The sequence below is a fragment of the Desmodus rotundus genome, chromosome 10, assembly GCF_022682495.2.
Source record: "Desmodus rotundus isolate HL8 chromosome 10, HLdesRot8A.1, whole genome shotgun sequence".
NCBI classification, from domain to species: Eukaryota; Metazoa; Chordata; class Mammalia; order Chiroptera; family Phyllostomidae; genus Desmodus; species Desmodus rotundus.
The window spans coordinates 105,109,337-105,126,179 of record NC_071396.1 but is presented as its reverse complement, the minus strand read 5'-3'; the positions used below and the strand labels follow the sequence as shown (position 1 = coordinate 105,126,179).

The following is a 16,843-nucleotide window of genomic DNA, read 5'->3' as shown; positions in this document are numbered from 1 at the left end:
TCTTTTCATTTTAATACATTTCCACTTCTAAATACTAACTTCTGTTTTGTCAAACCCTTTACACATACCACTGAGATAAACAAAGCTCGAATAGTAAATCACCTTCCAGTGAGCCACGGTCTTGCCTGGAACGTTCGCTCAGTGACGGGCTACTACGAAGTCTGCAATAACCACCACGGTAAACGAGAACGTAACAATACACTGCTTTTGTCCCGCCACACTTACAACACGGACACTGTTTAAGTTCCCTGACAACAGAGCATTGTGGGGTTGCTTTGAGTAAGTGTCTGTTTACATCCCCCCCCCCCCCCCCACAAAAGCCCGTACTAACAGAGAACAAATCAAAGACTAACTCTGGGGGAAAATGTGATGAAATACCAGGCACCCTGCACTTGCTATTTAATTGTTGGTATATGTACACAGTATCTCTGCTGTGGCCTGCAGTGACACAAAGGCCTTAGACTCCAACGTGCTGTGTCTGAGGCACTGGGGAGGCTGGAGTGGCGAACGGCACAGAGAAAATCGGAAAGCAGATGAGCGAAACTTTTTCCATCACGTCGTTCGCCTGTGCGGCAGTAGCCTGTCTTCCTCTTTGCTCTGTCTTCTAAGCGCTGCCCCCCCCCCCCCCCCCCCCGCCCACAGTGCTGTCACAGGGCACAGCCCCAGCCCTCCACCGAGAACGGTGCTGGGCGGCACGCACCGTGTCACCGAAAAGCTCCATCAGTGCGCACTGGACTTACAGGTGCAAGGACCCGTGGTCGGGAAAGTCAAACGAGCTGAGCTTTCTAGGGACTGAAAACGTACACTCAGTCTTTCTTTATGAGAACCACGTTCCGACAGTGTCAGACAATGGGAATCTAATGTGGGCCACGCATGTAATTTAAAATTAGAAGTGGAAAGAAACAGGTAAATTAATTCTTACAGTACTTTTTATTTGACCCAATATACCCAAAGTATTATTTTAACATGTAATCAATATACAGCATTACTGAGCTGTTTTGCATCCAGTGTATATTTTCTACTTCAGCACTTCTCAGTTAGAACTAAACACATTTCAATTGCTCAACGGACCCTTGGCTAATGGCTAGCAGCTCCCATACCAAACGGCTAAACTCCAACACGTCTATTAGGCTGACCAAGCACGTACAATGCGTGATCTTTGTTCTTTACAGGGGAACAGAGGCGTATCAGGCATAGACCTTTAAAGATCGTGCCCCTCAAGTAAAACTTAACTCCGAAATAGTGACACAGTTCTACAATATTTTCAAAGGTATTTTTGAGGACACATAGTCAGAAACCACTGGCTTCCTTTGCCCAACGACTGGCTGAGAAAGGGGCAAACAGCTAGACCTGAGTCATGGCAGCCAACAGTCACAAATGGCTATTGAAATTTAAACTAATGAAGATTAAATAAAATTTACAATTCAGTTCCTTAGTCACAGTAGCCACATTCCAAGTGCTCAAAAGTCACACGTGGCTAGCGGACCACCCTGGACAGCACAGGTACAGAACATTCCAATCATCACAGGAAGTCCCACGGGCCAGCCCCATGACAGCCTACTCTTCTGGTCATTAACTTCAGGGCTCGTCACTAAAAGCTCAAGACCGCTTTGTGTCACAGCGACGAGAAGATGTCCGTATCTGTGGGTGTTAGACATCGTCATATGGCTGATCTAGAAATCCTGGCACTAAAGTAAAAACTACGAGATAAAAAAATAATCCAGTTTGCTCTTTCTAGGTTTAATGATCTAATAGTCTTTTCTCCCCCAAAGTTATGCTCAAGGAAAACCAAAACTTATTTGTGGGTAAGGCAGACATGTCAAGTTAATGGGTCAACGGGGAGGATTTGGAAAGAATTAAGATTACAGAGGCAAACCAATCATACTGTTTGCTGAGTCTCTGAACATTTCTGTTGGCTTACTGAAAAATTTCCACCAGGAACCACCCACTACGTGAATTTGAAAAGTCTAGCAGAGTCAAAGCCTCATATCACTCTTCACTGCATATGGAAAGTTTGTAATTTGAAGACACCACATGAGGTAAGATGCTAAATATTAGGTTTTAAAAAATAAGGTTTTAAAAAAATGTTTTAAAAAATTTATTTATATTTTTTCATCCTTACCCGAGCACATTCTCCCATTGCTTTCTAGACAGAGAGGAGGAAAGAAACGCGCCCCGACTGGGGATCGCACATGCCTGGGTCGGGGATCATCTGTGCACACTGGAGACCGAACCTGCAGCCCAGGCATGTGCCCTGACTGGGAACTGAACCTGCAACCCTCTGGTCACGGGACAACACTCCAACCAAATGAGCCACACCAGGCAGGGCTGAAAAAGCTCCTTTGGGAGAGGTGGAGGTTGACACGGGGGGAGAGATGGTGATGGAAGGAGACCTGACTTGGGGTGGTGAACACACAGTATAGTGCACAGAGGATGTGTTGTACGGAACTGTGCACCCGAAACTGTATAATTTTGTTAACCAGTGTCACCCCAGTAAATTCAATACGAAGGAAAAAACACACACATGTAACACTTTCAGGGGTTCCTAATAACAAGTGCAACACTGAATCATCAATTTTTACAACTGCTTGTCTAATCTGAGGTTCTCTAACTTGATCTGTGACACTCACCGTGCAGGAAGTTCACATATTTGATTATGGCCAATATCCAAAACTTCTAGCTTTCGGCTCTCACATACCCACTCAGGCACATTTTCCAAGCGGTTCCTAAATGTAAGAATACACAATTTTTTCTTAGATTGGAATGTAGCCTAAAATATAGTTTGAAACTCAAAATAATTACACAGAATAAATAAAACTTCAATGAAATCCCAAAATACAGTGAATCAAAAGCATACGAGTATTCACTTTAACATAGAAGATTGTGATAAGGAATAAGAAGTAAAGAAAAGGTGGGAAAGGACACAGTTACGTCCTCTCCACAGTCTATTTTTTTGAAGTCTGGCTCCCAGAACTGCCTTGCTAAAAAGTCTATAAACCCATACCAGTTTAGGGAGAGGCGGCCTTATATTGGAAACAAACAAACAAGCAGGCATACACTTCCAGTTAAGTCAAAGAGTCAAGTGGCATAAAATAACCTTATTTGCCAATTTGCATTTTTACTCTTAAGACTGAAATAATTCTCAGCTCCAACGGGCATCGTGCCGCACAGCCACAGAGAAGTGGGGAGGGGAAGACGGCGCAGAGCAAGAATGCACTGGTCCTTCCGGCTCAGAGTTCACTGTCGGAAGCATTGTGGAGGCACGAGGTGGTGACTGTAGTTCACCGCCTCAAAACAAGTGAACTAAGCTAACTGCGACTTTAATTAGTACATGGATCGACCCCTTCTTACACAAATCTACTATGTTTGAATGTCTCCCTAATCATAGGTGTTAGCCTCTTATCTTTCCTTTAAATATGTAAAATGACCAGGCACAAAGAATCTAAAATGGTATATAATATGTTATGACTGTAATTCTTTAAAAACAGATGAACAATTCTGTAAGAATATAATGCTTGGGGAGAGAACTATATTAGAGCCAAAGTGAAAATAGTTGTAATATTAGGGTGGTAGCATTATGTGTGATTTAAAATTCATGTTCTTAGCCATCATACTGACTTTTCCATTAAAATACAAAAAACAATACATTATATACATTATAATACATACATTATTTTCTGCTTACTGTCTATACAGGCACATATAGTTCTGGTTTGGAACCCTAAAGACTGATACACTTAAATGATTTCATTTTATAGTAATTAACCCCTAACACATCCCGGTGAGATGGGGGGTGTGTGTGTGTGAAAGTACCTCACGGAACCACCAGACGATTACACGCTATAAATGAAGGGAAAGTAAATTCCCTCTATGGCCAATGCTCCAGTACTGTTCTTGTTTTAAAAACGGAAGATAACAACCAAGGCCAATAGGAAAATAAATAAATAAATCAAGTAATATCTGACTTCAGTAGATTAAACAGCATCGTCTGATGTGAAGTCAGCAGGAAGCACGTGAAGTCCTCCTCATACAGGGTTTTATAATGACAAATTTCCAATAAAACTGTAATTGTAGTAATTCTCACAACAGCTGAAGTCTGACATTCTTACACAATTATGACTGAGAATATTATTAACATTGTGGATTATTAACATCTCCACACACTGAGATGCATTAACAGTGAGGGCAACTTTGAGGGGACCACATTCTCCCAAGTACTGCGGCTGTTCAGAAATTTGGGGTATTTCGTTTGGAAGTGCATTAGAAGTGAGTTTTCAGTGTTAGCGTGTTAAGATTATTAAAGTGTAATTTGTGCAAATACACGCTTTATGTCTGCAGGAAAAAGTCTACCATAATCTGTGTGGGAACGGGCATAACCACAGCAGTGAGTTTGTGTGAAAGGGGAGACGGCCAGCTCTTCACGAAGGAGCTGAGAAAGGTGAGCAGGTTGTATGGAAATCCTACTTCGGTAAGCTTGGTGGCTACTTTCCCAGGGTTCTTAGCTAGGAGATACATGTACAAAATAACAAAGAGGAAGAGGGAAAAATCAAAGAAACACAGCACAATATTTGTTAGGGAAATCAACACCCTTTCAGGGAAAGACACGATGATGCGGTGAACATAATTAAAGAACTGCAGAACCTCCAGCCACAGGACCCCCGACTCACTAATCTTCCAAACCCAAGCCTGGTGTTCAAATTGGTGTCCACGCCAACACAGCCTCTTCTTCAGATTCTTCTGTTTGAACTACAGTATACAAGTGTAGTATTTTAACTGACGGATACTCAGGCACATTTTCAGAGGGTAAGTTACAACTACTGAATTTATATACTTCAGAGTATAGAAAAAGTTCTTCATGCCTATGCTCAGACAAAATTATCTAAGTAATTTTCAGGCAGACTGTAGAGCACCCTAGGACTTGGCCTCTTACCTGGAAACGTCCAAGTAGGACAGATAATTCGGAACTGGGTAAACATCAAGTTGAACAAGTTCTAGAAGGCGGAAAAAAACCACAAAAGTGTTACCATTCAAGAGACAGAGAGACCCTTTGTGTGTAGAATATCACTACTGGGCTGTACTCTCCGCCGTTTGTTTAGGTTAGGAAGTACAATACATCCATCTGTTCTACTTTGAAACTACAGGAAAGGACACAGAACATCTAATTCAATCACAAGATCTTACTCACAGTTGAAAATAAATCACTTGTTCTACTTTCCTACCTCTTTCCCATCCACTTATTGTGGCATGCTAAATTTTATCTGGAAGATGAACTATATACATACTGGTTTTTTTTTAAACATTCAGTGTTCCTTCCAATAAAACCAGATGCAATCTCGCTTTTGCCTTTTTCACTCTACTGAAACAGCACTCCTGAGGGTCAGAATGACTCTTCTCAAACCTAGAGCCCCTCCTCAAAACTGGATAAAATAGGGCACCACGGTCCACCTAGGGCTTTGTCCCTGGGACAGAGCAGTTTCCAATCACAGAGCCAGGTCCCACCTGGTTGCCCACTCTGGCACCAGCTACACAGGAGGGTTTGTAAGCCTGCTTTTGCTAGTTCTGCTCTCCAGCTGCCTCACTTCCATGGTTTCAGGTATCACCTCAGAGTCCCAAATCAACACCTGTATTCCTGACTGCAAATCATCAGCTTACAGGAAGACCAGTACAATAACCTGGATTTAGCAGGGGACGGGGTGGCCCCCCTCTCCTCCCATGAATGCACTCTGCACACAACTGTCATGTTAACAGTGTTTTAGCATCACGTCTGTCACACGCCTCTTCAAAGCCGCACCAGGACTCCAAGCCATGCATCCCATAATTACTTCTTAGCACTCCCCAGCAAGCACCTAGGAGTTCGGAATCCCTGTCTTCCTCCACCTGCCAAGCAAACTGCATTCCGAGTCTTTCTTTTCCAACACCCACGTTGTGCCACGGCCATCCAAACCTGTAACCCTTCGGAGGCCGACGGCTATTTAAGTTTTGTCTTATTTCTTCAGAGAGATGACAAGAAACCTTTTTAGAAAGTCCCTTACCCTTTAGAACTCATACACAGCAGTATGCACAAAACAACTGCTTGTTAAACATCTGTTTAACTTATGAATACTTTTCATTCATGCTGGTAGGAACTAAATCTTCACATTAGCAAACATGCCCATATCACCTTTTCTTTATCAGAATGGCCATGATTTCCAAGTTCTAAGACAGAGAGCTTAATAAATGAGTAAGACTCTTGCTTCGTGGTGTCCCTGTGGGTCTGTAATTGAGGTTTCTCTCAAGGTGAGGTCCTTTGTCAGTGGAGCAGGAAATCTGAGGCCCTGAATGGAGTCCAAAATGGATCCTTTCACTTTCATGCTCCAGGATTAAATCAAGGTTCCAGATTTACTGTTATTAACAAGGTAGCCCAAGAAATAGTTCGCCCTCCCCACACTCCCTTGTCAAGCAGAGGTGCCAAATCAAAAGTGGGAGTAACTTATCTTATTAATCACAATATGAGAAAAACAAGCTAGGAACTATAGAATCCCCCTTTTTGATTCCTTTAGGTAGCCAACCAGAATTCTTCTTTTATGATTTTTATCTTAGCAAAGTTTGACACATTTTACTAAACGAGGAAAGACATGCCAAAGCACCGCGCAGAAGATGGCACTGAATACACTCTCGGAACCGGCCGGGAAGCTCTGATGTGGCCGCCGTCACATACCGTTAGAAGAGGCATAGAGTGCTTTCAGGAAATAGCCACAGATGGTCAATGTCACCAGCTGATTCCTTTCACAGTGTAAAACTTCAATGTTGTTGAAAACCATGGCATCTAGGTCACCAAGCTTATTGTCGCGCAGATCAAGCTGAGTGACGTGCTGGAGAAAGTCCACTTCATCTGCTATTAGCTTCCTAATTTTGTTCAGTCTTGAGAGAAAAAGGACACGAAAAGAGGCTACAGTTAACTACATGAATAGCTGCACCCTCCCTTGGTGAGATAAGGGGCAGGGACTCAAGTCTCACTGCATTAGAGTCCCGCATGGCTTCTTTAATCTCAGCTCTGGCCTTCCTGAACTGGTCAGCTCCTCTGGCTATTTTTGGTACAACCCCTAAGCCTGGAGGAGAAGCATATGTATTGATTTTACCTTAGTTCATTTGAAGAGGGGGAAAAATCCATTTACACATTTATTTTCAAAGAATATGGTCGAAAGAATACAAGAAGCACATTACGACTGCGTTGACTATTTATGGAAGGACAGAGGGTAAGTGAGCAGGCAGATGTGTGGCCATAAAGGACAGAATTAAATGGTGAACTTGGAAATAAAAATAACAAATGGTAGCCACAGATGCACCAGAGATAGGAATGCAAGTATCTGCATTTTCGACAGGCTCAGAACCCAGAACTGTTTACCAAAACTATCTCTATCTTTCCAATATTGCTTGAAAGAGTAAAATGCAGGAAATACCAAAATCTGGCATCTAGGATGTACTGAGAAACTGTAAAATGAAGGACGACGACGGGGAGCAACAAGTCTAGGATAGAGCGGGGCAGAGGGAAAACGGGCAGAACCTCAGTGTGAGAACGAGGTAGCTACGGGGCTGGCGTTGCTGTGGAGGGGCTGCCAAGAAGATAAATAAGTAGGAATAGGGACTAGAGACCAATACAACAAAGACATATTTAGCTTCAAAGGGGAGAAGAATAAATGAAAATCTCAATTCCCAGTTTACTAGGCTACACCCAATTTCCTTACAAACAATAAGAACACTCTACTTCTCATTACGAAGCCAACAAAATGCTGAGACCATGAACTTGGGTTATAAGAGCATTAATATGAAAGCTGGAGCTTAGAAAAAAGCCAAACATTCTGGTATGTATTTCTGACCTTTAAAAACTAAAATAAAATGATGGTAACTGAATTATTAATAGCAACAGCATAAAGCCATTAACACACAGGATGAGTGACAATGAAGGGCTGGGATCCGTCAACCCACAGGTATAGCATATGGCCTCTTCAAATGTCCCCAAGAGGATTTTTTGGCTCCTTCTCTTTTTTATTACGGGTTGTAAGATTAAAAAACTGGCCTCAGCCCAGCTATCTGACTATTTCCAAATGCTCACTTGATTCTAGAAAAGGTATGCACAATAAAAAGAAAAATCAAATCTCATCTTGGATATAAAACTGCAAGAATTGAAAACATGTCCCACGTTCTCCCTATTCTACACTTTATATGGCCTTTGTAATGTGGCATTATCAACTTCATTTGAAACTGCTACCCCCACAGTTTCATTGTATTAACACTAAAATAATTAAGAGTTGGTTTAATAAGACCAAACAAAACTATAATGAAAAGGAAGTTAACATTTCCACTGTTTGGTTTAAGTTGCCAAGTCTTACCAGGATTCAAATATCAAAAGTTTTTAGGCTCACACAATAATACAACTATTTAGGATGAACTTTTAAAGATGCAAAATATGGTTTGAGTTTCCTTCCAAAAATCCCCTCAACTAGCCCCGCCACTCTGTCATTTGCATGAATAATTTGAGCATTACTCTGCAACACTGAAAGGCTATGGCGCTGATAGTGACAATGCCCAGTGGCTTTGGCTTGATGAGAAATAATAAAATGAGGTGTTTTTCTACAGATTTTGAAATTTCGTGAGGAAAAATCACATATGCTTTCATATATAAAGTATAAGGACTACGAGTAAGTGATAAGAGCTATATAAATGATGGATAAAATACAGAAACTGGTTAAAAAAGATGTGATGGGAGAGGACACATCTCAGTTGAGTCCAGGGTAGGCAGAACTGCAGAGACGTACACGGGAGAAGAAAACCGTCCCGGGGAAGCAGTGGATGGCCGCTGGACCGAAGGAAAGGGCACAGGGCGAGCGCCATGCACAAGCAGTGTGGGGTGTGAGAGAGGAGAATACGAGTCCCGGGGGGGCTGGTCAACTCATACTTAGCATGACTATATCTTACACTGGGGGACCAAGGGTCAATACGAGTGGCACTTCCCAGGTTATCTATGGTGAAGGACCCACCTTCTAAACGTCTGACGTCACAGACTGTTGTGCACTCACACTGCACGTGAGCAGCACACGGGTCACACCACAAGCAGCTCACCATGCGGGTTCCCCTGTGCAGTGAGATTTCTACTTTTACGAGCCTACGTGGATAGTGTGGCAATGTTGAATCACTGTTTCTAAAATATTAAGTCTCAAATTCTATGCATATCTTGCTGTGGAAAAGTGGCAAACAGTGGGCTTGCCAGCACAGAATGGAGAACCATACTTTGAGCAGTTCTGAGCAAGAGCCTCCTCATTAAGAAACTCCCAGCCTAGTGAGCGGAAACCAGATACAAGAGCTTGAATGGCCTCACTGGAGAACGGAAGGCTGTGCTCGCTGGAGAGGCGGCGGGATGGCATCAGGTGGCTCAGCTAGGGGACAACAATAGCAGTGGGAAGGGCAGGAAGGGGCTGGGGGAGAAACTACAGTGAAAGAAGAATGATGGGGTCTAGGGGTAAACGAGAAACAGGGGTGAAGTTGTGTGTCTGGATAACCAACGAAGTGGTGCTGCTGTCAGCAAACAGGAGCCCGGGGGGAAGCGCTGGCTGAATGAAGAAAGAAATCGAACACATATTTGGTTAAGTGTATCAGTAGGGAAAACCAAGGTGAAATTATTCAGTTTGCAGTTAAAGTAGAATTAGTTCCAGGAGGGGAAATAAGAGCTACTAGGGAAATAATTAACAAGGAGATGAAAGGTGAGTGATGAAGCCCCGAGTTCAGGCCACCACAAGGCAGAAAACAGAACGAGAAGTGATCAAGGAGAGAGACGTAGGTAACACCTGCATTTTGAACAGAGACGAGACGTGGAATTACTAATGATGCCATAGGAGAAATAACATCAGACTTGAAGAACAGCAGCACAAGGAAAAGAACAAGATTAAGGTCCCAGACAGCTAGCTCAGTTGGCTAGAGTGTTGTCCAGTTCACCAAGGTTGCAGGTTCGATCCCTGGTCAGGGTACATAGAAAATCAACCAAGGAATACACAAATAAGTGAAACAACAAATTGATGTTTCTCCCTCTCCCCCTTCCTCTTTCTCTCTCTTTCAAATCAGTAAGTAAAAAAATTTTTTAAAGATTTAAAGAAAAGTGATCACTTTTAATCTGATGTAACATTTCTATCTGAAGGAATAAAAAATGAATCAATACAATTTGCCCTTAGTTTACAGAAACTAAGTGGAACTTTTTTAAATTTGTTCCTCTTAAAGCAGAATTATAAGCTAATCTGACCGATTTCCTCTCCTCAGATCAGTGGTCTAATGGGAAGCAGTTATCTGCTCAAGATCACTCAACATTCACAGATTGTCCCAAGAATATTCTGGCATTTAAATATCCTGTAACTGATCTAATCTAAAAATACCTAATTAAAACCAGAAGTCTGAAGAATTCATAAAGTTCTCAATAAGAACAGTTACTTCTAGACAGATTGATCTTATTGGTAAGCTAATTCAGATCAAGAAAAATGATATTTTATTACATGTACCAACCAAGTAAACTCAGAAATCCTCTCATGCTTGTTATGCGACGTCAGTAGAATCACTGTTACACTGCTGGGTGGCTGAATAAAAAAGGCCTTAAAATCTTGAATATGACCGTTTTTTAAAATCCTAGTGACTCAGAGGCAAGTAATGTTAACGATTTAGAAAGAAAGTAAGTGTTCTTTCTTTGTGAACACTTTGTGAAAGTGAACAAGACACAGTGTCCAGTTCTCTCCCTTGTCAATTCCAAGTGTTCGCAAGGCCATGTAAGTCATGACCATCGCATTCCCTGAGTTAAGAATTCTGGTCTGCAGATTTGCCACCGCTTTCCCAGGGATGGCAGGCTTGATGCCTTTGGTCTGAGGAACGCTCAACCCAAGCGGCCTGTGAGACGGAAGAACTGGGTTTCCTAGGCCAGAGCACGTGAATGGAGGAGCAAAGACAACTGAAGACGATGCTACTTTACACTGACACAACTCAACAGGTCTGAGTGAGGGTCTGGGTCACCGCCACAGAGAGCAGTGGGCAGTAGAGCAAGGAGAGAAGCACCTCTGACACACGGAAAGGTGTAAAGATGCCAAGAATGACAGGCCCCACGAGTGGCAAAGCAGCCTCGACAGGTAACAATAACAACACAATCACACTTGCCGGGAGGGTGAAGTTGACTCAGCTCTTTCCAAAACTCCATGAATTAGGCTCTATTAGCTGTAATTTAGAGAGGACACACAGTTGCAAAGAGACATTAACAGGGCTATTGTGTGGTCCTAAACCCGGCGCTAGTGAGGAAGTAAGTTTGGGCGAAAAAGCATCGACCTGGGCAAGTCACTAGTAAAGCCTAAGCCCCACAGTTGTTTTTGCAGTAATTCAGTCCCATGATAGGCTTTTGTTTTTCTTTAAAATAGAGAAATTTCCAAGAGCTTTCGCCTTGTATACTGGTCCTGTCTGCACTGGAAACCAGAACTGAACCTTATGTACTAAGAGGGGATTACTGGACATCTTTGATGGGGCAAGGAGTGCGTTAGTGGTTTCCAGTTGGAGTTTCAGTGTGATCGGGATTCAAACTACAGGTTCCCGGCTCTTGCAAGGGGTGAGAGTGGAAGTTCTAGCCAAATTTGGGCCAAACAAGAGATTATGAGTTCTATATTTCTGTGCAAAGACCAGTAAACGAGGCAGAACCACCTGGATGGAGAGAGAGAATTCACATAAATAAGTTACATAAATAAAGACATCTAATTTAATGAACATATACTAAGTTAGAGAAGCCAAGGAAGGAAAAGAAATTTAAGAAAGGAGATGGGCTCAATGATGTTAACTGCCTCAAGTCACAGAAAAGAAGGACCAAGAGAAACAGATCCACTTTGCTCTTAGTGATATGGTTTCATTTTCATAAGTTACTCCCCCAACGGCCTCCATCTATTCATACAAATTACAACTGGGTTGAAACCTGCCAAACAAAGCAAAACCTTCAATACATCTGGTCATTCATTAATGAGAAATTTTTAAAAGCAAATATCAGGTATGAACAAACCCCACTATTAATCATTATTCTTCCCTCTGGGAAGACATAGAAAAATGGGGCCTAACTGCAACTATCCAGCCCGTTCCCCTTGGCAGGAAAACGTCACCCAAAGGGCTATCATCTAGCCCCCAATATAAACCAGCCACTCGAATGGGATACGCTTCTGTAAGACGGGTACCTTAGATCCACGTGTTTAATGTGAGGCATTCTTCGTAAAGCCTGCAGCCTCAGGGTTTCCACACAATTCCCAGCCATACAAAGCCTGTCCACAGCAGTCAGCTTCTCCAACACCTCTGGAATGTCGGTGAATTCATTGAAAGAAAGGCCAAGATAACTAAGCTGATGCATGTTCTCCAACTCAGCAGGAAGGGTCTGCAGAAAGTTTCCATCCAACAAAAACGTCTGTAAGCTATTCAAGAAAACATAAGAATTATAAAGAGAATGTATACGTTTTATATCTTTCTTATCAACATACAAGTTCCATAAGTACAGATCATATTACTAAAAAAAAAAAAAAAGTACTTTCCTCTGTAAAATGAACGGGGGAGGCCTGAGGCAATAATATACCAGAGAGAAAAGATCAGAGATAAACATCTTAATCGTTTATTGAAAACAAAATTATGACCAATTTCCCCAACTTGGATAGGCATAAATGGGAACAATGTGAGCTAATTGCAGTGTGAATGCCAGAGATGAAGCCAGCCCAAATACCCATCTTCCATTGTTATTTTTAAAAATGAACATCTAAGTCTCAGAATTCAACATAACCCAGAAAATGAGCAAGTAACCCCTCCTCCCATGCTTAGACACACTCATCAGTAAGGATCTGCAGTTTTAAACAGGGATGTTCTAATTTTTAACAAGATACTCAGAAGTACGAAAGCTAACAAATGAACTCTACACAAGAGCCTTGGTTTGGGGCCAATACTGATACCACCAGCATAAGTTAATAACTGCAGTGCTGTGGCCCGGATGCAGCCCCCCACGGGGTTCGGAGGGACACTCCGCAGTGGGTTTCGAGTACGCACTTGTGCATGACTCCGACGGCTGCGGGGACGGCTCGGAGGGCGTTGCAGGACACGTTCAGCTCGGTCAGGGTTGGAATATTGCAGACTGCTATTGGGAAGTCCCCTAAATGATTATTGGAAAGGTTAAGACTCTTCAACTTGGTGAACCTATTACAATAAAACAAAAGGAAAGAAAAGACAAATGTCATAGATGTGTAAGTTCACATAATTTGAGCACAGCTTTAGAGATCATCCAGCCCAAACTCTGGTTCGTCTGAGGAAGAAATGGAGTCCTCAGAGGTGAAGCAAGCAGCCGAGCTGGAATGCAGAGCCTCGCACTCAAAGGCCAGTGTTTTACCTAAAATATCAACATGGCAGAGAAAAAAAAACCCAAAAAACCTTATCATTCTGCAGTTGAATATTTGGGGAGGTGTCTGCTGCTGAGTAAATTTTTTTAGCTTTACCTCGGCCAGCTTAATCCACACGTGTGAGTGATAACCGAGAGGGAGGGATAAAACAGGCAGATGTGCCGAATTTCTGGGTTATCCCAGGCATGTCAAACACTTTTCTGCTTCGTTCTCTCTAATCCAAATGTGAAATTAAAACAAACAAAAAAACCCTACATTGTCTCTAAGGCAGGCAAATTTGTAGTCCCAAATTTAAGCCCCAATCGTCATTGCTCAAGCTCAACGTAACACCTGGTACTGCCAAGCACGCCCCCTCGGACCAGCCTTCCCCACCCAGCCGCTCCCAGCCCCCTCCAACCCTCTCCAGTGTGTTTTCTCCTTTGCCACCCCACCGTTAGGTAGCAACTGGCCTCCTTGGGAAGCGTGTTACTGCTCTGCGAACAACTCTCTCTAACCTGCCGCCCGCCGCTGTTCCCTCCAGAGCTGCCCTACCTGTCCATCTGAAACCGAGCTTGCCATCTCCATCCCAGCACTTTCCCCCGCTTTACTTCTGTTAGTGGCTCTTTCATTTTCTCACTTGTCCAATAGTCAGTAAGTTTTATTTCTCTGGGCACTCCTGCATTTGGCCCATTGCCAACTTCTGTACTTTTTGCTCTTTGAGATGAGACTCAGACGAGTTATTGCCTTGTGCTAATTATTTTAAAAACTGCCCGTGCCCAAACACTAGGCAGCACATGCTATGCCTAGAAGAGACATAATCTTAAAAATAAATCTAATTCAATCCAACCAGCATTGTAAAGAAACTGTCACATGACCTGTTAAATTCTATAATAAAAAGTATTAAGCTTTGTTGTCAATAGCTACATAGTTTATTCTAAACAGAAAGCTGTTAAGTGCCTATTTTACAGGTTGAAAGTGTTACCTTGACTTTTTGGAATGGCCACTTTCTTAGACAGCAGAGTACAGACCTAATAGTATTTTAAAGAAAAAGAACCCTAAGAATTACTGCTTAACCTGGATAGTCACTTTTTTAGTTTGTTTCATATTTTACAATTCGATTCATTAGGCCTTCCTGAAACAGAGAATGCTTATCCTCAACTCCGTCTACGCTCTACACACCACTAGTTAGAGCGACAAGGGCTGTTATTCCGAGGGGAGGGGTTCTCAAAGCACTATCGGGGGGCCCCAGAAGAGGTCCCCGAAAACTTTATGGGAGATTCCCAAGTCCGAACTGATTTCTGGAACAACACTAGGACGTCCTTTGCCCTTCTCACTGTCGCTTTCATCGGAGTGTCCAGCGGCGAGCTTCAGGCAGAACCCGCCGTTGTGACACGCACGCCTGACAGGATGCTGAGGCAGACATAGAAGCCCCCCACCTTCTAACACGCCAGACATGAGAGATTCGTGGAAATACAAAACAACGACACTCTTCTCCCTATGTTTTGTTTTAGAAAGTAGCTGCTTTATATAAATATATTTATATTAATAAGAATGGGTTATTTTTTTCTAAATGAATTAATATATATTAAACTATTTCTCCATTTAAATTTCTGATACAGTAAATATAAATAGATTTGCTACTTAAAAGCTGCTTAGGGTCCTCAATTTTGGAGAAGGTAGAGGAGTTCTAAAGTAGGGTGACCAGATATAAGATAGGACATCCAGTTAAATTTGAATTTCCAATAAACAACAAATAATTTTTTTGTATAAGTACATCCCAAATATTGTACATGACACACTTAAAAAATATTTCATTTGTGGTTTTTCTGAAATTCAAGTTTAACTGGGTTTTTTCCTCTTTAAATCTGGCAGCTCTATCCTGAAATAGATGCTGTTACAGTCCAAACGAAGAGAGTCTCCTACTTTCTAGGCATGTCTCCTCATCTGGTAGGACTGGTCACAGTGTTGAAATACGCATGCAACTAAACCGCACTTTAAAAAAGGTTGCTTACGGAAGGGACGCCACTAGGCATTATCCACCACAATACAGTGTGTGGACGAAGAAGGAGTTCTATGGGAAGTAACCTCACAGGGTCGTCTGATCACAAATTCCTGACTGGGCAGGTCACAGTGGGTGCTCATGCCCCAGGCATGGAACTTCTTCAGTAAAGGTCTATCTCCGCCTTCAGCAAGCCCTGCCCACTGCTGGCGACCCTCTGGGTTGGCACACCGCTGACATGCCCATTTTTCAGACCCCTCGGAAGCCTCGCCAGCCTCGGGAGAGCACAGGATACTGCTGACTGTCCTGTAGTCCAAGCCCGACCTTCCTCTCCCCCACCGTCATGTTATCTGCCTTCCACTCCCTCCTTCTGCACAAAAGAAACTGCAAACTGTTCTTCTCCAGAGCATCTGAGATCTTTGCTTCCCGGCAATGCCATCGATTTGGCTCAAATAAACTCTTACAGAAATTCTCTCCAGGTTTGGATGTTTCTTATGTCTACAAGTACAAAGACTTTCCAGTAATTCCTCCAGATGGGAAATGGAAGCACGGACTTTCGGAAAAGTATCTGTCAACAACAGGGGAAAAGATATATTCATCTATGCAAAGAGATTTCTAGGACCACACCGCTCCTGAGAACAAAGGAAAGCAGTAGTGGGTTGAATGAGTAAAAGGCAGTTGACAAGCTTAAATGGGAGAGGGGGAAAAAAAAAGCAAACCCTTACCAAGTATTTTCCATTAGTTTAATGTATGTATCTTTGGTACTTTAAAGTGGCCACCAGCTTTCAGTGTAAAGACAGGTAATTATTCTTTGCAGCAACTCAAGGACAAAAGCAGGACCAGGCCCTCCGGTGAGGAGAGCTGCCCGCAGCCCCAGGGGCCAAGCACCCTTACAGGACCAGGAGTCTGAGCCCCTTCCCCTACCGCCCAGCAGGGTACTGTGAGCATTAGGGGGCCACTGCTTACCTGCAGTGGGGCTAGTCCAAACTGGGATGTTCTCTAAATAGAAAACACACACTGAATTTCAAAGACTTAGTACAAAAGCAATGTAAACTCTAAGTTCTTAGAACCGATCATTTTCATATATTGAAGTAAATTATTATTAAAATCGATTTCACCTGCTTTTTTCTTACTTTTTTGAATGTGGCTACCAGAAAATTTTTAATTACATGGCTTCCATTGCATTTCCATTGGAGACGCATTCTCTCCATGCTAACAGTGAGCAGGACCCTGGAATTCCCGACCCAGATGACACCAAATCTGTTTTCAGGGCTGCAGCGGGCCTCTTCCCTGAGCACATCCTGCAGTAAAGACCCCAGGAGTGGACAGAGCTGCACCCCACACCCCAGCAGGGTGAAGGAGCTAGAGACAGGAAGAGAAGAGATTCGAGCCCCTGGGTCAGCTCTCCCCATGCTGCCATAGCCAGTGCGGAATCCCAAGGGATCTGAGGACT

At 42.9% G+C, this 16,843-nt stretch overlaps 1 protein-coding gene across 1 annotated transcript in view; it reads right to left on the bottom strand.

Moving 5' to 3' along the window:
* Positions 1-16,843, bottom strand: part of PHLPP1 (PH domain and leucine rich repeat protein phosphatase 1) — a 171,602-nt gene that overhangs the window by 30,478 nt on the left and 124,281 nt on the right. The window contains exons 5-9 of the mRNA XM_024580518.4: positions 13,066-13,212; positions 12,216-12,446; positions 6,698-6,900; positions 4,931-4,991; positions 2,631-2,726 (exon numbers count right to left, since the gene is read on the bottom strand). Of these exons, the coding sequence (XP_024436286.3) occupies positions 2,631-2,726; positions 4,931-4,991; positions 6,698-6,900; positions 12,216-12,446; positions 13,066-13,212 (738 nt within the window). The remainder of the gene's footprint in view (positions 1-2,630; positions 2,727-4,930; positions 4,992-6,697; positions 6,901-12,215; positions 12,447-13,065; positions 13,213-16,843) is intronic.